General features: G+C 40.1%; 1 protein-coding gene across 1 annotated transcript in view; it reads left to right on the top strand.

Annotated features, from left to right (window-relative positions):
• plxdc2b (plexin domain containing 2b) overlaps positions 1–22,818 on the top strand; it is a 96,441-nt gene that overhangs the window by 35,735 nt on the left and 37,888 nt on the right. The window contains exons 2-4 of the mRNA XM_010744131.3: positions 1,790–2,019; positions 13,215–13,361; positions 16,929–16,998. Coding sequence (XP_010742433.1) covers positions 1,790–2,019; positions 13,215–13,361; positions 16,929–16,998 — 447 coding nt within the window. The remainder of the gene's footprint in view (positions 1–1,789; positions 2,020–13,214; positions 13,362–16,928; positions 16,999–22,818) is intronic.

Raw genomic sequence — 22,818 nt, 5'->3', positions numbered from 1 at the left:
GCACCTCTGTAAACTTCCTAAACTCTGTTTGGATGAGTGCTATGAAAATAAAATGTATTACTAATTGTTTTTAGCTTCTCAATCCTATTAAGGTCACAGGGAGCAGGAGCTTATCCATGCATGCTGAGCGTTGAGCCTGAAGGCAAGGATGGAAACAAGTCTGCAGTCCATCAGAGGACTAACAGATAAACAGACTCTCTGCATGCTCTCATTCATACCTACAGGCGATTTAACATCTCTAATCCCAGCGATTCATTGATGCAAACAAGTGGAGAACATGAATTCATTGATTTCTTAGATTTTACATAAATAAACATGATGCAATAAATCTGTTGCTGTGGAGAGGTGGTTATAAACAGTGCTTACTGTATGAACAGTCTTAAGTACAGCATGTTCAGACCGCTGACAGTTTAAAGAATGGACGAGTTGTTTCGAAGCTCAAAGTCAAAGTGGCAAAGACATGCATCATCGGTGGACCTGAGGCGGGCTGAATGACGCCTCGTTGCTCTGTAACGGCACCCACCTGTCAGTCAAAGCGTCCATGCTGTTAATTATGAATAACTTTAAACCTTAATATAATTTAATGTGTCTTTTTCTGCTGTGAAGTTGGACAATTTAACATGGGGGCTTATGGAGACTGACTGGTTCTGTAGCCAACCTCAAGTGGACGTTTGTGGAACTGCAGTTTTTGGCACTTCACAACCACTGAGGTTGTTGCTTGGTTGTTTTATGTTCTAACTGGCTTGTTATTAATTAACTAAGATGTGTGAAAGACATGAAGTGACTCATAATTAAATACAGGACAAATACACAAAACTAATACCATAACATACCAGTATACACGATACCTACGCCCACAAATGCACGTCAGCACCAAGCGGCAACCTCCGTGGCTGTGAAGTGAAGCCAATGCAGAAGTCATAATAATAAATCGGTCGTCATCAGGTCAACCAGGTCTAGAACTAGCACCAGGAGAGACACCACATACTATAGACCTGCTCACCCCACAACCCTCCACAGCGAACTGGTTATGTTGTGATACCTGGCATTTTATCCTCACACTTGCAAGTTGCTAATACATTGCTTATATTCTTTGTAAGAATACTCAAGCTTCTGACTTTGTGCTAAAATAACCAGAGTTTGTCTGCAAACCTTTTCAGAAGGTCTTTGTTCGGCTGTAAAAGGCGGCTTTTACACCGTTTTAAATCAAAACGAGTCAGTGTAGGTGTTAAAGCATCTCTGGACTGAACTGAAGACTCAAAATAGCACCGTGCTTTTCTTTATTTCCACCTCTATAAGAAGATCTCGAGGAGAGAACACGTAATACTCTGTCTCCTGAGTGAGTTCACTTGTTATAATGACTCTGCACATTTCACCCCGTCAGTCTCAGGCTCGGTTAATCCAGTCATTGTTTACATTAACACAGCGCCATTTTTCACCTGTCACCGCCGTCTCATTTCACACTCGAGGATCAGGATGGTTTTGTATGACTGTGGCCCACTGGTCTGTGTGATGGCTGCTGAGTCATTCCTAATGTGCATCTGTTTCAGGCGGCGAGGTTTTTCTCCACAGAGCAATGAGAAAAGTCCACAGAGACAGTGAGTTATGAGGAAGAGGCACAAGATTAATAGCCTGAATAGTCATCGCATCTGTGATTTGACTATTGCCTTCGTGAAAGTAAAGATATTATTGTCCTATTGTATTTATTTTGGTTGTACAACCCAACGAAATGAAGTTTATCTGTGGTGTTTTCTTATGTCGCTCACACTTTGACTTCCTGTCTCCTCAGGTGTCTCTTACTCATACGTGCAGGGGCAGGCAGGTGATGAGGACGCGGCAGTGGACGTGAAGCTGTACAGCCACCGGTGGAGGAGATGGGTACCCCCGAAACCTCGTAACATGGACAGTAACAGGGCGAGTCAGGAGCAGGACCAGGAGCCGGTACAGGAGGAGCCTGACGGCTTCCCAGGCCTCCTGTCTGCAGAGGACACGGACACAGACAACAGCTCCCAGATAGAGGTACGGTGATGATTCACGACAAGGTCGCACAGCTCCCGGCTGATTAGACCTCACCCGTTAAAGATGGGCTGATTTGACTACTTAAAGGTGTCATTTGTGTCTCGCCTTGGTAATTGCAAAAAAGCTGAAAGGAAAGTGAGGAAGAGTCGGCATAAACCTGTGAAAAAAGCTCTAAAGACCCAATAATAAGTGAGATTATCTGTGACGGTGTATCATCTGTGATATGACTCATAATCGGTCCAAACTTTGAATATAAAATACACAAACTTCTAAAACTACAGCTAAAATAAGTGTTATCTCTCAACAAAACTTGCCTCAAGGTCTGTTTAGTAGCTGCTGTGTAGCTTTTGATGTTCAAAGATTTCAAGGACTTCAAGAACTTCATGTCCATGTTGGTTTAAAAGTTTCTCACCGTGACTTGTTTTGTTATTCTTCAGTCATGCAACAGGAATTACAGTAAAAGAAGGGCTTGAATACAAAGTTCAAAGTTTTATTTACAGTACTGTCGCCTCACAGCAACAAGGTTCCTGGTTCAAACCCCGACTAGGCTCTTTCTGAGCGGAGTCCCTTGTGTCTTCATGAGTTCTCTCGGGGTACTCCGGCTTCCCCCCACAGTCCAAAGACGTGAACTTAACAGGTTATATGGTGACTCTAAATTGCCCGTAGGTGTGAATGTGAGTGTGAGTGTTCGTTTGCCCTGTGATGAGCTGGCGACTTGTCCAGGGTGTTCTCCGCCTCTTGCCCGAAGTCAGCTGGGATAGGCTCCAGCTCCCACCGCGACCCTGATGAGGATGAGCAGTTACAGATAATGGATGGATGACATAGCAGTAATATGATGTTGTTTAGTGGTGCAGCTGTGGCTCAGGAGGTAGATTGGATCAGTGGCTCCATCCTCCAGTCTGCGGTCCTTGCTTGAGCCATCGGTGTGTGAACGGTTACCTCCTAAAAACTGAGCTGACTGAGCAGCTGGCAGTCACTGCTGCTGCTAATGCAGTTTATGAATGTGTGTGTGAATGAGATATGCAGTGAATGGTCAGAAGACTAGAATGGAGCTATACAAGTATGGTTCATTTACCATTTAGCAGAGAGGTTCCTGGTTTGAGCATGTTTGGTTAATTGGTTAATCTAAATTGACCATCCATGTCCATGTCAGCTGGGATTGGCTCCAGAAAATGGACAGATGAATGATAAATATTTTGGCTGATCAAAGCGGAATAAAATATGGTTTCCTGTGCCCAAGGCAAATGATTGGGGTGGATAATCAGTGAAGGTCCGGCAGAACAAAGCGGCTCACTGGTAAAAACCTTCCCGTCTAGTAAAGAAGCCAACTAATATAAAGAGAATTAATCAATGACGTCCTCGTGTGAGCTGGACCTAAAAATACTCTCCCTGGAGCAATTATAAATCTGCTCAGAAGAGTGGATGTTTGGTAATGAAAAGGAAGACTTTGACGATTAAATATTTTATATCAAATTAAGCTCAGCCCTCAGGTGTTCTTCTACCTTCTGTGAGGGACTGGATCCTTTTAAACTTGACCTCAGAGCGACCAGAACAGGAAATTAACCCGGCCTCCCACAGTACCAAGGGGTTGGTGGAGCTGCTGGAGATTAATGGCCGGGTTCAGCCCGTGTTTGTGTCTATGTAAATGAAAGGCATCGCCCATGTCCCCTTGTTATAGCGCCTTGGCCGGCGCACAGCATCGAGGCGTTCTGTCATAATGATGGCGGCTGCCCGGGCTTAGACAGCTCGTTAAGTTTTCCTGTGGCTTCTAATCATCTCAGGTTCACAGCCCAGCGTCTCTCAGCGAGGAGGGAGGGGGGAGGCTTTGATCGTCAGCTGTAAACACTCACACACACTTCAAACTTCAAACAAACATTCATGTCGGGACACAACTAATTCATACACACACACACACACACATATCATCACACAAACATGTCCTCCCTCATTGTTGTTGTCGATCTCCGAGGCTCATTTGTTTGTCACCGGATGGAAAAGCAGTCGACAGCACAAACACGCTGTCATTCCTCCTGCTATGATTCAACAACACACACTCCCTCACCTGCCAACGACACTTTGTTGTCATGAGAAAAAGCCATCATATTCAGAGGGCAGAAACAGTAGAGCTGATACTTCCACCCAGCTGTGAGCTGAATGTATTTAAAGACTTGTCTTCAACTGAGGAACGACAGACAGAGGACGGACTGTGTCCACCTCAAGGGAAGATTTACCAAAAAGCCGTATATCATTGTGTATCTGTGACGGTAAACACATTCCAGGAGTTATCTTGTGTCCTGATTTATCTCTTTGACATACATGCAGTGTAGAAACAGGTTTCTCTGGTGCTGTGACAATGAGAATCTTGGAGAAGATGATAACAAAAGCGAGCGTTAGATGAGAAGATTGATACCACTTTCGTGTCAGTCCATTCAACGGCTGCAGCCTGTAAACATAGCATCAAGACTGAAGATAGGTGAATCGACTAGCCTGGAGCCTGGTCTTTGTTAATTAGTAAGCTGGTAGACATATATTGCAAATAAATTGCAGTTCCTCAAACGTCCACTCGAGGCTGGCTACAGAACGAGTCAGTCTCCATAAGTCCCCATGTTCAAATGTCCAACTTCACAGCAGAAATAAACATGTTCACAGCCTGGTACAAAAAACAGTTTTGGTCTCTATAGCTAATTTCCCTGTTAATGAAAACTGTACTGAGGCTGAATTTATATAGAACTCACCTGTTTAAATTATATTAAGGCTTAAAGTTATGCAGAATTAACAGTGTGGAGTGTGTTTACAATATGTCGACCTATTCCTGTAAAATCACAAAATGTGTTAGACTGCAAACATGTACAGAGATGCAATCTTTAATTCAATATTTTAACAACACTGAGTTGTTTTAAGGTGGATTGAATTCTTCTTAATCATAACACTGAACAGTTTATTTTAATTTCCATAAATCAGGTTTCCTCGTTTAAATAACTGAAGTGTTTTCCTTTATTGTCTTCGCTTTGAGGTCAGTCTGTGTTTTTGCTGCGTTCCCCCCACGACGCATTCATCTAATCTCGACATGCAGGTTTATATCAGTGGCCTTTTAAAAGCAGACTGTCTGACGCCTTCAGTAAACGTGACTCACTGTATCAGCTCTCCAGATCATTAACCAGATTAAGAAGCCTCTCGGCTAAAGGTGTCTTCAAGTCACTGCAAAGGCAGAACGAGGAAACGTTGGAGCAAACTGTGGGAACAAGTTGGTGTCACTGAGTCTGTCTGTCTGGTTTATTCAGGACAGTCTGTGCTCGTCCAGACATGTTGTCAGAAGCAGCTTGTGGCTTTTAACCGTCATGTTTTTGTTGTTATATTCTGGTTCAGAGCAGTTTTTTTTTCTTAGGTTGCAGACGTTTCATAACCCCAGCTGTTCGTTTATTATGTACCGTAGATTCACAGTATTTATTGTCTGTGCAGCGTTTTGTTTGCATAAGCAGCAAGCTCACATATGTGATGTGATAAATTATTTATATATATATATATATATATATATATATATATATATAGCAACAGATCTCTGTGGGGTGTTTATAATACAACATTTGGCCGATTATTCGGTCGATTCCAATTTCGCACACCTTGGTATAAAGGCACTGGAAACTGGAAGTACACAATAGCACATCAGAGACTGTAGAGACTCTTAAGGCCTTAGTCTGAAACCAAAGAAAAATGTGTAGACGTTGTGTATGTGTAGTGTTTTTATAGTTTTTACAATTCTTCTACCCTATTGGACTAACAGGACAGCAATCCTTAAAAAAAAAACAATCTGCACAGTGGTAGGCTGCAGATGCAGAGCTCTCTGGACTAGTTGTCAAGCAAAAAAAGAAAGATCAGACTTTTTTGAAACTGTTAATAGTACCAAAAAAAGACGTTGCTCTTTGGTGAAGGACATGAACGAATCATGAAAAAGTCATGAAGACATCAAGGCAAAAGCCTCATTCAAACCGTGAAGTTCTAAAGGTTTTCTAAAGTTACGTAACTTCATAATTTCTAAAGTCTGAATGCCAAAAACGCACTGAAGACTTGTTTTTTTTTTCATCTTTAGCACTTTCAGGTTTTAATGATGCCTGTAATTAATTAATTTTAATTAATTTTTTTAATGATTTTTTTCAAGGTTTAACTTTTGTCCCAACACTGCTTTGGCCTTTCCTTGTATATTACCTTGCAACACACAGTAAATGCGCAGGTGTATGTTTATCTACACGTGACTTTATTGCCCCTTGTTGTAAAATCCTCTCTCCTACAGTTGTATTTTGTAAACTCATGGTGTTACTCAAGCTGGACTTCCTGGACTATATTTTTCCTGTTCACCGGTAGTCAGCCTTTCTTTGTGTGTGTGTGTGTGTGTGTTTGTGTGTGTGTGTTTGTGTGCGCTATTTCAGGTCTCAGTCTGAGAAATCACCTGAAAACTCTGTCTGCATACCAAGCGAGCCAACACAGGATCCTGACCTCAAGTTTGAGAAAGGTTGCTTACAGCTGTCAGGCGGCACTATTTTAAATCCTAACTTTATGAACAGCGTAAACAAACCACACACACACACACACACACGCACGGCAGCAGCCCGGATGATAAATTGTACAGACGTCTCCTTTTTCCAAATCCTGTATCGTATTGCAACACCACAAGGGAAGCCAAGAAAGACACATAACTCCTCGTGTTCCCTTTGAAATAATGGCTACATTTAATGGTTTAATTTCCACGCTTAAAGTACAGCCTGTCCTGATAATTCAACCACCGTCAGACATGTATGGTTGCCAATATAAGCATACAGTGTGTTGGTGTTGTTTGCCTTGATGTGGAGCAATAAGGGTGTGGTTTATGGTGAATGTCTGGGACTTTACAGCTCAGGAGGCTCTTTGAGGTTTGCATGCTTCACTACATTTACTGTTTATTTGTGTATTTTCTTAAGGGAGAGAATTCACACAGCGAGGCAACCAGCAGCTCAACTTGCTAATTTTCATTACTTCAACTTGATTCCCAGTGCTGCTTTTACCTTCTCCACACTCCGTGTTCAAAACCTGCTCTGAATGCAAATTGGGTTTGTTTTGTTTGTTTTGTGTCCCAGTTTGTCAAGTTTGTTAAAAGATTTCAAGAGGGTAACGTGTGTGTTTGTCTTTATGTTTGTCCGGTGTTCAAACGCTAAATGCTGTACCATCTCCTGCTTCAGTCTTTAAGTGTCTTAGGGTATGTTCAGACAAGATCAGGCGCAGAAGGTATGTGTCTATTTGTGCTGAACATAACAATCAGGAAATTACTTTTTATTTGACTCATTAACCGGCTTTATCGAGGCCAGCGCTCCTTTACTCTCATTCACTGTCTATGTCTCTCAACCACTGCTTGCTCTAAATGCGCCTTTACTGAGCATCATCTCCTCGCGTTAGAGCCGTAGACTTTTCTCAGTTGGTCAGCCAACCTGTTGGTTTGCAGTCATTTTTAGCAGATGAACAAAGACCGAAAAGATAGTGAGTTTATTTATATGTTGTACCTCTATGTCCCTGAACATCGCTTTAAAATGCAACCACATTCTGTGTGAACCTAGCAGGCAACTTAAATGTTGAATTCATGAGATCTACAACCAAAGACAGGAAGAACAATTCAATTATGTATCAGGCGCCTCGATCCATTTTAGACTATTTATTATATTCTCTCTGTATTTTCAAAATCTTTGAAACAATCCCGCACTGACACATGAATATTTATCCAGTCGAACCTTCTCTGGTTTCATTGGAGAGTGATCGACTGTTACGACCCAAAATCATGTGGGGAGAGCAAGTAACATAAACCAGCTGTATTTAGTTATTTATTTCCTGGAATTTGGATTTATTGAAGTACAACAAAAGTAGGTGAGGTATCTACAAGGGAAACAAAGGGTGAGCGGATGCTTTTCAAACCAACAAAATAAATATAACCAAAAGAGATCTCTAAAAATCAGAGCCTCAAACGAAAAGAAATAAACTTACTAACTATTGCTGTGCACAAATCAGTAATATAAACTCAGTAGTTTACCACAACAACTACACAAGTTAGTACACTAAAATGAACAAGTATAACTTGAGCTCAACACCGAAACACAAGTCGCATATTATAAAACATTATAAAACATATTTATATTCCATTTATTTCCTAAATCTTACACACTGGACCTTTTAAATAATCTTCCAACTGATTGGGGCGGATTGGGGGGCCGTAACATTGACCAGTTTTATTGCTAATAGAGAAAATCTAGTTAAGATGAATAAAAGAAGTCATTAAAAAACCAGGATCCAAGTCAAACTGGGTTCAAATCATACTCAGGTCAGGTAGTATCTCACTTTATTGTCAATATGTCAAATACCAGAGTGAAAGTTGATGTATGCATGTTAGGTCCTGGTAGTTTTCTACAGATCTGTTTCCACACTACTGTTAAAATGAATCAGAAATTGGCTCGTACAGCACAGACCCCTATGTTAAGCTCCACTGCATACACACCACTAGTACCACAGTGCTACGACAGGCAGGAGATGGAGCGGAGCGCTGAATAATGGATCACAGGTATTATCAGCTGATGAGAGAGCTGCACACATGAGCGACGGCGTCTTTTTAATGCTTTCTTCAAACAGGCCGCAGACTGTCTTTAACTGTGCGTATACTGTATACGTCTGAGGAAAAAAAGGAAGTATGGGGATGACTGACAAGCAGCTTAATCCTGACATATTTCAACAGTTATTCAAAGCTCAGGAGCTCCTAGATTAAATTTATTTCCTCAGGAGCAGAGACAGCAGAGAGGATTTTTTCTTAAAAACATTAGAGAATCTACAGCATTTCAAAACATCTCAATAAAAATGTGATAAATTCATTTATTCAGGGTCTCCTGTGTGTTAAGGAGTCATTCAGAGGTGAAAACATGTTGCCACGAGGTATTCAGGTCTCGGTATAATGCAATATTGATGTGGTGGGCAGCTCGGGTAAATGCTTCAGACAGAAACGGGAGTGAACTTGGAATTGGTTTCGTGCACACAAAATGAATCTTTTCTAGAGTTTGTTTTTGTGCTCCAGAGCCAGAAAACGGTCCATTGCTAGCAGCAGTTATGGTTTTCCAAACCTCTACGTTGTAGTTGTAGGAATTCAGTTTTTGATGGACAGATGAAAACAGGGCAGGGTTGTATTCCTCCTCCTCCTCCTGACTCATTCATCATGTAGCCGTCTATCATCCATCAACCTCCTTTGAGCTTGCTCTGGCATCTTTATAGTCTCAGCCCACTAGAGATGTGTATATGTTTATCCCACAAAGCATGACGATACATCTGACATACTTTTATAGTACAGTATATAAATACGTACATAAAAATGGTCTGCCTTTTGAAATATGTGTTTCCTTTACATTTATTTTCGCCTCTCTTCAGCTGTAAAGTCTTTGGTGTTATATATTTATATCAGTCTATGTACTTCAGTAAACACAAGAAATAATCCCAAACTCAGAGCTGTTGTATCACAACCTGAGCTAAGGATGATCCGTCCATGCATCTTCCATAACCGCTTATCCTCATCAGGGTGATCAGGAGCTGATCACAGCTGGCTAGAGGCGGGGTACACCCTGGACATGTCGCCAGTTCATCACAGACGCTGACACGTAGAGAGAGACAACCCTACAGATGTTCATTTACTGTAGTTCCCTTTTCACTCGCAGTCTCTGAAGCATCTACAAATGTTCCAGGATTCATCCTAAAGTCTGTGTAAAGTAAGAATAAATATGTGTCTTGAGTCAGACCAAAGAAAAAAAGTGTTATTAACCACCCAGCCTAATTTGAATGATTCAAAATATCGACAAATTTATGAAATTAGGTGTCAAAATCAATGATCAATGATCTCGACATGGATGCTACTTCCAGCAGCATTATTGGTGTTATCCAGCCCTAAATGTTTGAACCACCAGAGCCAGAATCTGACTTGTTTTCATCGTCAGGCACTAGCAAACATCTCAGACTTGTTCCATCCTTATATCACCAATAGGTTGCTCAGATCATTCGACCACGGCTTTACTGGTTTTCTTTCGTGCTCGACTGGAAACAAAAAATGATGATGCCCTTTGAAGTGGTGGCTCCAACTGTGTAACGCTCTTCCTAAAGACTAATGTTCCCCTCTCTGTTGAACCGTTTAAAAAGCAGCTGATGACTCATTTATTCAAACTGGCCTCTGTCTCCTCAAGTTTCTTCCTGGTCTATTGTTTTTTCTTTTCATTGAGCTATGGTTTTAATTTTTAAGTTTTCTCTTGCAAAGCACTTTGTGATCTTCCCATGTGGAAAATGTCATACTTCTTAACGTTTATTATTATTATTAGAGGCAGATTTTCCATTTGTGATATCATGTATCACAAATGCAACATTCAATCATCTAGCAGCTGTATTGTTTTTGTGTTTCAAATTGATTAAAAAATCCATGATTGCTCAGTTTCTTTTCCAGGTGCATGAACATAATATTAGTGCTGTTACCGTATCAACAGTTTCAGATAAACTGTCTACAAATACATGACAGTTTTTGATAAATATGAAAAATAGAACGACTTTTTCCAGGTATTTTGTTTGATAACTGACACAGGTGAGAAATGAGGGAGAGAGGGGAGGAAGCGATAGGATGTTCCCTTTACATAGTCAACGTCTTAGTCCATTAATTCACCAGGATGCTTCATGTACTTAAAGCCGTGCCTTCACCTGTTTGATTCAGACCAACACCCGAACAAAACAGGCTGCAGATTTGTAAAAGGTTCAGCTCAGGCGCTCCACAAAAACAGGGATATATGTGATGTGCCATTTCATAGCTCCTATAATGAAACTGTTCAGAATGTTCTGCTCAGTGCACAGAACATTTTACATTTCTAAACTGACAGCAGTAATTTTACAGCTCAGTTGTTTCCCTGTGAGTGAAAAGTTCAATGCGTCTAACAAACCACTCAGGATTGAGTTTTGTTTTTTTTGCAATTTGCAGTATGCAGTCACCTGTTTTTATTTTTTGATGTGTTTGACAGCGTGAGTCTGCATATTAAAGCCACTGTATCATCGAGTACAGAAAACAAGTACAAGACACAAGAGACAGTCGTCAAAGGGTACTGCACCAAATCTGAATTTAAACTAAGTCTACTTGGCATCATTCTGGTGTTGTTGAATGTACTTTGTAATCTGCCATTTTCTACTGTAAAAACAATTTTTTACATTAGAAAATGGCAGCTGTGGTGGCCAGAATAATAAATACAGTATAACTTTTTCTAATATTACAGTAAAAGCATATTAGTACTGTTGATTCCTCGTTTAGAGTTGGTGTTTTCGTCCATATTTTAAGTTTTGACATATAATTGACATGAAAATAGCATTTTATTGCCGTATAAAATAAAGGTTTAAATATTACAGTGTTTTACTGTGCAATCAATAGTCTGTCATGTAAAATATTACTTTATTCTGTATAAATTCCCTTAAAATGTAAAAATATGATAGTGTTTTACCGTAGGGAAGTGAATGCTGAACATTTTTAATTTGAAAAGCATTCGGTTTATTTCTATCTTTACTTGTTTGCAGCCTGCTTGTCCTCGCTGACAGTGCTAATAAAGTAAAGTAGTGAATTTCACACCATGTTTGTATTTTCACACATCACTGTTGAGTTTGTCTGATTTAGAGAAACAGAACCTCCAACCAAAACTCTCTTTGTATCTGTGTGTGAGACTCCCTGGTTAAGCACTCTGTTTGCAGAGGTCTCGTCCACCTACACCCAGCTGGACTATGGCACCATGCCCACCTTCCTGTTCACTCTCCTCCACGTCTTGAGGCCAGGAACCTCCAGCTGGCTCTCCTCTCACCTCAGTCGAGCCTCTATCTCGACTCTCCTCCACAAGACTGAAAAACATCTTGTGTTGATTAGGAGGAAGCTTTACAGCTTTGCATTTGTGTCTACTTCTTTTACAAGTGCCCTTGTTTTCTATTCTGAAAGTAATGTGCTGACTAAGGCAGCCTGAAGGGGCCTTTTCTTTTTCCACTGACATGATTTGTCTGCACTTTAAAGCTGTGATTAAAGACTTCTACAAATTAATCAAAAGTAACAGCACCTACGTGGCACAAATCCATTTGGATATTTGATATTTATCGAGGCTTGGCTAAGCCTGGAACGTTATCTTGCTGTCTTATATTCAAGGCTGAATAATGTGCCGAGGAATTAGATTATAACTCTCTGAGGGAAATATGAATCCTTGAAGCAAAACGAACCAAACAGGGAAGAATTGTGCTTTAATTAATGTTTGTGGCCTTTTTGACAACCAAAGGGCGGTAGCTCAGAATAATGCCGCCCATATATCAAAGCTGCTTGAGTTCCTATTAGTGAGATCACACTGAGACGTAGTGTAAACTCCCCATCCTGCAAAAACATTAACTTTAACAATGTTTGAGATAAAAAGCCCAGCTGCAAGGTATCTCATTAGACCCACGGGGAACGAGACGAGCAATAGGAAGCACACGACACGGGCATTTTTCCTAATTTTCAACAGGAAACAATAAAAGCAGACAGGCCTGCTCCCACGTGGCTTATAAAAGTACATGAATGTTCCTGTTATAAAAGGCGATCCTGACTGTGCTGTCTGCTGCACGGCGATTTAACAGTGGAAAAGAGGCTTTTGTGTTTTGTTTTTAATATGATTAGTGGACATTAAAACCACTTTGTGTGCCGATTGTGCTGTAATGAAAACCAGAGAGTTGAATAAAAGGACAAAGAGAACGCACGAGTAATGGAAATTATTGTACTCCAACATAATCTACTTTGTTGCTGCAGAGAAATTAAAGAAAATACTGTACGTTGTTACGTTTTTGACTTTCCATGTTTAAAAGTTTTATGCTTGTGTCCAAGTTTTAGTTGTTTGCAGCAGCCGTGTCACATGGAATTTGATTTACAGCTTAAAGTAGCAATGAGCCACAGGATGTCTTTATAAATATATGTTTATATATTCTGTATAATAAGACACTCCATCGGCTTAACTCACAGAGGAACGCAGCAATCTCTACTCTCTTTTGAGCTGTATCACATTCTCCTAAATAACTTTTTTACCCGTGCTCTCCCACAGCTCTTCTAAAAAACTTATCGTGCTATGCGTCCTCCATTTAAAACTCACAGGATGCATTTTGTTTTGTCGTCTCTACAGGAGGATACAGATCACGACTACTACACGTCAAAATCATACGGCCCGTCGGATCAGATGAGCAAGGACTTGTGGGTAAATTTCGACGATATGGACAAGGGCAAAGTGAAGATTCACGGGATTCTGTCCAACACACACAGACAAGCAGCGGTAAGTCTGCGTGAGAGCTGATTTCTTAGGTTAAAGGTGATGTTTGATCAAATTAAGTAAAATTCATTCAAAAATACACAAACCTGGGGAGCTGTTGCTAATTTTTAATTAGCTCAGCTGCAGTTTATTCTCATTGTTTATTCTCATCAGTCGGTGGATTATTTTCTCAAAATATTCAGAAAAACCGAGTCCAAAACTCAAAGAGATTCGGTTTACAATGACCCTCACATAAGATAGGCAGGACTCATTTTTGTTGTTATTTGCTTAAAAAATCAGTTATCAGCTACATTTGATTAATTTTTTTGGACTAACTGATTGTTAACATTAAGACATTTAAGATGTTAAGTTGTCATCTCGGGTCTCTTAAACGTTTTGCTGTGCCACGATTTAAACATCAAACCCCAGTCTAAAATCTAAACCCAGTTGTTGAGGTCCTTAGAAATCCCCTAACTGCGTCTAGAATTTAATTTGTTTAACTTAAACGTGCCGTAGATATCATTTATTAAGAGGTTCAAGGTCATAAAATTCAATGTATGAGCAGATTCCTACACTTAATCATTTATAATCGTTTACAAGAAAGGATCTTATGAAGGCAACATGATCAAAAGTGTGTCTTTTGGGGTTTGATTTGAAGTCAGATTATTGATACTGCAGTAGATTGTGTGTAGGAGGATTATTATATTGTATCAGAGGAACTTTGCTTGGCTAAACAAGAAAATCAGAGAGCTAAAACTGCTCATGCGGTAACTTCGTCATGCATCAGCCACTGCAAGTTCCTGTTTATCTAAACTTGATCTTGAACTGCTGACTCAACTAGCGATGCACGAACAGCCCCAATTTGTTTACTCAGAGTCAAGCTTTGACCTGTTTGATTGTTTCTCTCAATCCGTATTTGGAGATCTAATCCTGTAATGACCAGACCGGGCTACCATTGCCGACTAAACCAGTTAGTTTAGGCAGTGATGTAGGCTCAGAGACAAACAGAAAGTCAACAACACAAAGAAGAGATGATTATTTCTACATTTCTGAAATACCCACAACCCTCAGCTCTTATGTTGACCAAAGGTTGCTAATAGTATGTCACCACAAAGACGAGGCTTTACGATTAAAACCGCGAAGATGTGGTTGTATGAAATATGTTTTTTTTTGCTTTAAGCCTTTTTCCAACAATTTAAAAAAAGCTTTTCTGCAGTGAAGTTTCAAAGCTCCCCTCCCTCCACCTTCTGCACAAGCAGGTGACCCATGTGAGGCGAATACTGATGAAGTCTCACAAGGCAGCCGTGGACTGACTGGAGCGGCAGAACAGCATGGCAGCCAGAGAAAAAAGAAAAAGCACCCGGGGTGAACAATAGCTGGGCGAGGAGATAGAATAGAGTCCCACATTGTGTATTCTGCTCCTCTACCTTCAGTCATGTAATGATGGATTGAACGGTACAAGCTATTCTTTTTAGCAGCACAACAGCCCGGCTGAAAGAGGCGAGCCTATTTCCTCCAAACTGTATAGAAGGGATGTGAAAGGCTTCTCTGACTTTGGCTTCGTCTGAAATAATCAATAAGCACACTGCTTGGCTGATTATCGAATTTGGAAATTCGTAGTCAGGAGGATATAGGGAAATCTTGGTCGAGTAATTTGATTGTGAGATTGCAGTGAAAACCATCTGTGCTGACATTCAGTCACCGTGTCAGCAGACTAACATTTTAAACAAATAGAGTTTATTATGATGGCAGTTAGTTAACGGCATAGAGTGCTGGAGAGGGATCGGGGAGGGAAAAGCTTCCATGTTCATTCCTGGCAGAGACGCTGAAAGAAATTGGACCAATAAGGTCGTAAAACTAAAATGCAGCCGCAGAGGTCAGCCCTGAAGAAAAGTTAAGCTCTGGATCGGCTGTATAGTCTGTGAGATTCAGCGTGGTTCACCACAGGATTACTCCTCCCAGCGTAATCTAGGATCATGTATAACAGCAGCATGTTTACTGTGGACTGACCGTGTCTATAACGTGTTCTGGCAGCGTTTGTGGTGATGTACTCAAGCTGTTTGTTGCACATTTGCTCCAAGAGTTATTTTATATTACTATAGCTTCTTAAAGGTCTTTTATTATGTGTTAATTCCCATTAACATGCAGTATTTATAATTTGTATAAAAGCTATTTCTGCCAGGAAACTAAAAAAAACACAAGTTGAATTAGTAAAACTTGTGAAATATGAAACATAAAAGTCAACGTAAATCAGAATTATGAAGACTATCAAAGAATGATTTAAACTTCTAACATACCTCATAAGTTTTGACTGACTAAATAACATAATTATTGACTTATCACATTTTTTTAACGTGAAAACTCGCATTGATTTTACAGGACTAAATGTTGGGTCATGCTCAACCGGAAAAGTTTGTGTTTATAGTTTTTCCGAGCCACCACACTGGAAGACGGATTCAAAATGAGGATAGCAGTGCACATTTTTTAGAGTCTCTCCTGGAATGCTTTCATACTCAGTTACTCTGAGTCGTTCTTCACATGAAAAATGAATAAAACTGATATAGGTGTGCCAAGAATGAAATAAGACAGATAGAGAGACAGGTTCAAACCATGGCTCCCCTCTCACCTCCGCACAGCTGGCCAGTCACTGTGTGAAGTAGGTGTGAATGTCAAATTGTCAGAAAGTTACAGAAAGGGTCGGACACAGCTGGCCTCATCTGCTGTTAGAAAGAACTACTAAAGAAGTGTACTGAGAATCTGCAACCAGGCAAGCATGATGCTTTGAGCTACCTATTAGTGTAATAAGCTATAGAGACCAAAACTGTTTTTTGTACCAGGCTGTAAACATGTTTATTTCTGTTGTGAAGTTTTAACATTTTAACATGGGAGCTTATGGAGGTTGGCTCGTTCTGTAGCCAGCCTCAAGTGGACGTTTGAGGAACTGCAGTTTTTGGCACTTCGTGTTGGCTAGACTTTACAGCCACAGAGGTTACCGCTTGGTTTACGATGACAATGCCAACACGCTGATACAATTTCTGACAACTGAGGCTGATGGGAATGTCTCTAATTTGTCCAGTACTTTGGTTTACGAGCAAATTAGAGAAATTATGATTATATATAAAGATACCCAACGTTATAACAACATTACCATCCTTAATACCACACTGCCAGCATGGCTAAAACTAAAATGAATGATGGTAAGTAAAAACTCTGTGAGAATTTTGCCTGTAATGACTTTTTTGAGTCAGTGCATAACTGTGCCTCCATATAATAGACATCTACAGATACAGTACAATATAAATAGATATTTATGACATTAGAAGTGCTATTAGATTATAGAAGTGCGTTATTCTGTCTTCATGTACTAATATATGGAACAATGGGTCACATTTACCACATTTACATACTTCTGCAGATCTCTATTTCAGACTTCTTTGCCCCACAATGTCGAGCTGATGCAGCACACAGGGCACATTATTCTTCTGATCTAAATCCTCTTGTTGTTTTTAAGATGAGAGCAGTGTCTTCTCTGATCCTCTTCTTACCTCTATCTTTCTGACCGGGGTCATCTCTCTGTTTTTCCCCTCACAGAGAGTTAATCTGTCCTTCGATTTCCCTTTTTATGGACATTTCCTGCGTGAAATCACCGTGGCAACTGGTGGTAAGTGAACACTGTTCTTTCAATGGTAGTTATTACTGTTGTTATTGGATATAGTGTATGTGCTTGGCATATTAGACTGTACACAGACAGTTTTTATTGCTCCTGGCTTTAGTAGGGAATGTGGTAAGATTTATAAAAATGAATCTGGAGTAGAGAGGCTTTTATGAAATGGAGAAAAAAGTCTGGGTGCATTTCTGGTACTTGCTGTACCTGCAAGTGTATAAAGACATCTCACCCCTGAATACAGAAAAAGAAGCAAACAATGAGTTATTTATTTTCTCTGAGAAATTACATCAGAAGATCCAGGACTGAAAAAAAAGGCTCATCTGGCACAAACCACCGTACAAAACCACCAACAACACTCTGCCAGCCAAGCAGTCAGCCTGATACAAGACCATTTACAGCTCTCACCTCCATGGGATAGTCTGCTAGGCTGGGGGATAAAAAAACAAACCACTCCCAGCTCTCAGCACCACCAACCTCCACACCAGACTTAACTGGAAGAGAAACCAGACTGATGGGTTTGGACTGGAAACAGGAGTCCCCTTGCCAAAGCGAGACCTAGCACACCCTGATACACATGGATAAGGAGGTGGGGGTATCAGGAGATGTGTATGTGTGGGTTGGACACGTGACACAGCAGACGTGTTTGCCAGAGTGTGCATAGCAATTTTCCACTTGAGTCTTGACGGTGAAACCACAACACCCCAACCAGCTATTATCACATCAAAGACTAAAGCTCTGCATTTTTCCCAACTATTCCAGAGATGTGCTGCGTTTCACTGCCACTGGAATAATAAAAAAAATAATCCACTGTGTCTCTTATCATCATTATCATTGCTGCCTCGTTTTTCCACTTGATCCTCCGTCGCTGGCAAGAGTCGAGTTGGCTTCTCTGGCTGTAGAAATGTGCTGGATGATGATGATGGTGTGGAGGGATGGATGGACTCAGACGCTGCTAGCAGAGAGGAGATAACAAGAATTTGCATTCCTCCAGACAGAGATGGAAGGATGAGACCGAGGAGGCGAGAGGAAACTGAAGAGACGGAGGCGGCTATCTGCCTCTCGCAGCCCTCCGGGGTTTTGTCTCAAGACGCCCTGCTCATATCCCTCCATTTCAGTCAGCTCCTGCTTCTCTCCCCTCTGGACCATCTTTTCTCACAGCTTTCATTACTGTCAGCAAGCCACTATTTTTAAAAATATTTAATAAATATATATATTACTTCTTTTTTTTGCTACCTGTGCTCAAACTCTGCAGCCAAGTTACAATTACATTTTTCATATTGAAAACTACTTTCACTTCGTAAACAGAACAGCAGCCAGTTCGCACATTAACGATGGGGGTTGGCATGCTGCCTTGTCAAACATATGAGGTCCCATTTTATAGTTTTTGCATGCAGTAAATTGAGACACTGCAAAAAGTATCTATAGTAAGAAGTGAATTTGTTTGCTGTTGAGTCCTAAAATCTGTTTCAAATACAAACTTTTCAAGTGTAAATGCCTCAAAACAAGATGAAATAAGACACATTACTACACAAATTTCAAGAAAGACAAGTAGAAACACTCCTATCTATCTTACTATGTTCTGCTATTTTGTCAACAGATGGATTAATCATAATTCCTTACAATAATCCACCGATTAAGATGATAAAAATATATGTTGCATCTAAAATGACAGATCAAAACACCCCTTTAATACTGATATTCTCCTGTTTAAAAAAACACACAAGCATTACAAAGTCACTTCAATAGGCTACAACCCCTTAAGATGTCCGAACAATGCCAAAAGAGACATTAAAGTATGCATGGAAATGAAAATAAATGGATTATGTCAAAAAAGAGGAACAATATTTATACAGTCAGGATAGTTATATAGTGATAGGTGTGTTAATGAACTGACAGGTTATTTTTGGTTGTCAGAGAGTGTCAGCGTGCAGCTCAACGTGTAGAGACTGTAAATATCAGCGATGATATATGATCTGAGCACCACCAGCTGTGTCAACGGATATCCAGCTGTTACATGCTGTTTACTGGCCCAGCTGTCACGCATTACAACCAGAATACAAACATAGATTTACATGAAACAGATGAAAATGTCATATCAGTTATTATTTATTGTTACACAGCTAATTTGTGTTCACAAGCATTTACATGTACGGGGCCAAATAAAAAATATGTTAGGCAAATAAAGGAGCACATGAAAACCATTGGACAGTGTTTGTTAGCCGCATGATCAAGAATCCTTTGAAGGGCTGCAGGATAATTCAGGATCATAAGATTAAACATTTCTGCTGTACAAATTATGTTTATTATTTCTGAAAACTCTTTTTTTAATATAGTGAAATGTTGGTTTCATGTCTTCAGACCTCTAAACACTCTTTAAATGAAACAGTCAGAGAAGTATAGATCTCTCTTCGGTTAGACTGTTCATAGCTCATAGGCATATGCACCAACAACAAGCAACATTATCTCCAAGAAATTAAGTTTCCATACAACAAATTTCACATCGGCAAATATGGATAAGAGAAATGTAACCCAGACAATGTAAGTAATGTCTAGAATGCCCTTCTAGTGGAGAAACCATGATAAGGCGCCCTGAAGAATGCCCTTTTGGTGGAGAAACTATGATAAGGTGTACTGTAGAGTGCCTTTATAGTGATAAAAATATCCATAGAGTGTCCTTCTAGTGGAGAAAACTTGATGAGTGCTCCATAGGATGTCCTTTTAGTAGAGATGTTGAGTAGAGGTGCTGGTGCCCCACCTCATCTGGCTGGTGCTCTTTTTTTTTAAATTATCACTGACCCTGCACCACAGAGAAACCACCACCACCAACCACCTCTCTTCAACTTGCATGCAGTACAAAAAAGGAGACAGCATTGTGGATGATAACTTCTGCTGGCCTAATGAAGTTTGACTTTTTTGTCCAGTCACAGCGGTGAAATACAAAACACATTTCTGTGTGCCAGAGGATTTTCCCTAGGTGACACATAATGTAATGTTTATAGGCTGACTCAGTGTTGTTTTGTATCAATCAACAATAAAAAAAAGAAGAAAACAGAAAATTAATTTAGATAAAAACCTCCCAAAGAGAAAATAAAATGTGTGCGTGTGCATGTGATTCAGTCCTGACTCAGAACAGCTGTGATAAACAGAAAATATCCTGTAAATTAAACACAGCTCAGTACTAGGGAACAAAGACCTTATCTAAACACAGTGTCCAATAAAGTGAAGCTTTAGTCTAGTGGGGACTGCTAATTCCCACTTTTGTTTTTCTTGGATATACACAGCCCAGCACTTTTGGATAGCAGCACACATAAACATAACTTGGAAAGAATTATGCTTCTCCATCCCACACTCTTTAAAACCTCTTCTCTACTTCAAGTGTGTACTTTCTTCCTCCTCTTTCACTGAATATCTGTTGTGCCCCAGTTATCCCCTCTGTCCAGTCCCCCTTTGCTGTAAGTGACGGCCATAATGAATAAATTGCCTCTCTATTCAGCACCCCACGGCTCTCGGCTCTTTAGTGTGCTGAGGGGCTGTCCGATTTTCACGAGACTGTCAAATGAGTCGTATTGTGTTTTCAGGAGATTGCCAGTTGAGAGCAGAGGCAGCACCAGAAGTAAAAACTCTTTGACACAGTGCATTGGGTGTCTGTCTCTAAGCTTTTCTTGAGGTTTGAAGTGAAAGGAGAAATAGTGACGCAAAACAAACAAAGCCACAGAAAGAGTGAAAGAGACAAGAGCTTGAGTTGAATGTTGGGTAAATATGAGGTGAGATGGTATGTATAGATTTGGAAGGAGTTATTTGTGTCTCTGTACAATCCGATAAATGATGTGCATCAAACATGTAGGCAGTGTATGAGCGTATAGCACCTTGGCTTTATTTTTATGTTTACCTTAATTCAGGCTAGTGGACTAAACAACCCTTGTTCTTCATTTTCTCTCATTTTTACCTTCATGTACCATGACATAACATGGATAACATGGTGGAGGCTCGTGTCTGCTGTGCTGTGTTCATGTTCTGAAAGCACAAATGTATAATAAAAATGAAAACATAGCATAACACGCAGCAACACCTGCTAGTGCTACTTGGAACTAAACTAAATTTACCACAATAAAAAAAGCACTAATTTGATATTTTTGGGAAATATGTGTATTCACTTTCTTGCGGAAAGTCAGACGAGAAGATCGATACTACTCTCATATCCGTATCTCTCCCACTAATTAATGAAGTAATTGATTTGTTAATGCAGTAAAGCAGTGATAGTTGATTAATAATTTTGTAATTTATCAGGCAAAAAAAGCAGAAAATGAGAGAGGATGTGCTGCTTGTCTCTGTTTTATCGTTAATTACATGTTTTGGTTTTAGACTGCTGGTCTGATTTTAAAAAAGACAAATTATAAACACATAGTAAGCAAAAAGTATCCAATCAATTAACTGATACTGAAAATAAATGTCTTTCTATCCACAACTTGCAACACTAATTAACTTAAATTTACTAAATGCTATTTATTAGTTTTGTTTTGTTCCCTGTGTGCTAATAGCTGCTTAAATGTGACCCTCGAACAAGCCCTTGTATTGTTTAATTGTTGGACTGAGCTGTGAGTGGCTCTTGAGTTAAGATTAATTATCTGGAATTAAACTTAAACTGTAACAAAGGTTACTCCTTCTACTACTGAAGCATAAAGGACTAAATGTTACATAATTCACTTCAGGTTTTTTACAGTCAGGACTTCACACAACTAAATAAAGTCACATCTTTACTCCAAGCCGTCTCCCTCCTGCTCTTCTCACTGTGAGTGCTGACAGTGCTCTATATAGAGAGCAGGGAGGTCTTTAGGGAAAGATTGATTCCCCTCATGATATGCTCTGCTCCTGGTTTCCAAAGTGATAGATGTGTTTTTACAGTGCGCCTACAATATGAGAAGACATATGGGGTTTTGTAGGCTTGGACTCAGTGAGACTTTTCCACCCCGAATTCACATTTTCTTTATGAGCAGGCCTCGGCAGCTCCTCTATATTTAAGCAACATCACATAAGAGCAAGTGATGTGTAGCCTAATTCAGTACAACACACAACCTTGGTTCTCTCCAGGTACTCCGGCTTCCTCCCCCAGTCCAAAGAGATGCACTTAACAGGTTCATTGGTCTCATCTACCTCCTGCTAAGCACACTAAACGTCCAGCACATTCTGTTTCAGTTTTTAGATTTTACCCGTCTATATTTCTAAATCATGTTGGTGCACTAGAAGATGGTGCTTAAATGTTTGAATATCAGAAGAGTCCATCTTCCTGGGGTGGTCGGTAGCGTAGTGGGTTAAGCGGCCGCCCCGTGTGTAGAGGCTTCAGTCCTCGCTGCAGCAGGTTTAAATCCCGCATTGATTTATTGATTGATTGATAGACTGATTTATTTCCCCTCTCTCTGCCCCCTGCTTACTATCTTCAGCTCTCCTATCAATAAAGGCATAAAAGGCCAAAAAAATAATCTTAAAAAAAAATAAGAGTCCATCTTCCTGTCTATCCATTGCCAGTTTGTTTATCCGGTTTTTGACTGCAACTGTAGAGAAAAACTAGATGGATAGATGAGGTGTTTAGTCTTACATCACTAATCTCAGCCTGCTAAAGTCAACAAACATTAACACAATGCAGAACAAGTAACAATGACCTACGGTGTGACCTATAGTTTTACAGAATATCTAGCTAAATACAATTTTGTCAGGTGATGCCCACCATAGCTTTTCCTAAGCGGACTGTTGACTTCAATGCAATCAGAAATTTTAGTACCAGATACCGCCAAATCTAGACACTGTACCTTAAGGTTT

This window comes from Larimichthys crocea, chromosome XXIII, assembly GCF_000972845.2.
Source record: "Larimichthys crocea isolate SSNF chromosome XXIII, L_crocea_2.0, whole genome shotgun sequence".
In the NCBI taxonomy this organism is placed as follows: Eukaryota; Metazoa; Chordata; class Actinopteri; family Sciaenidae; genus Larimichthys; species Larimichthys crocea.
The sequence above is the reverse complement of the archived record's forward strand: the minus strand, read 5'-3'. Positions and strand labels throughout refer to the sequence as shown.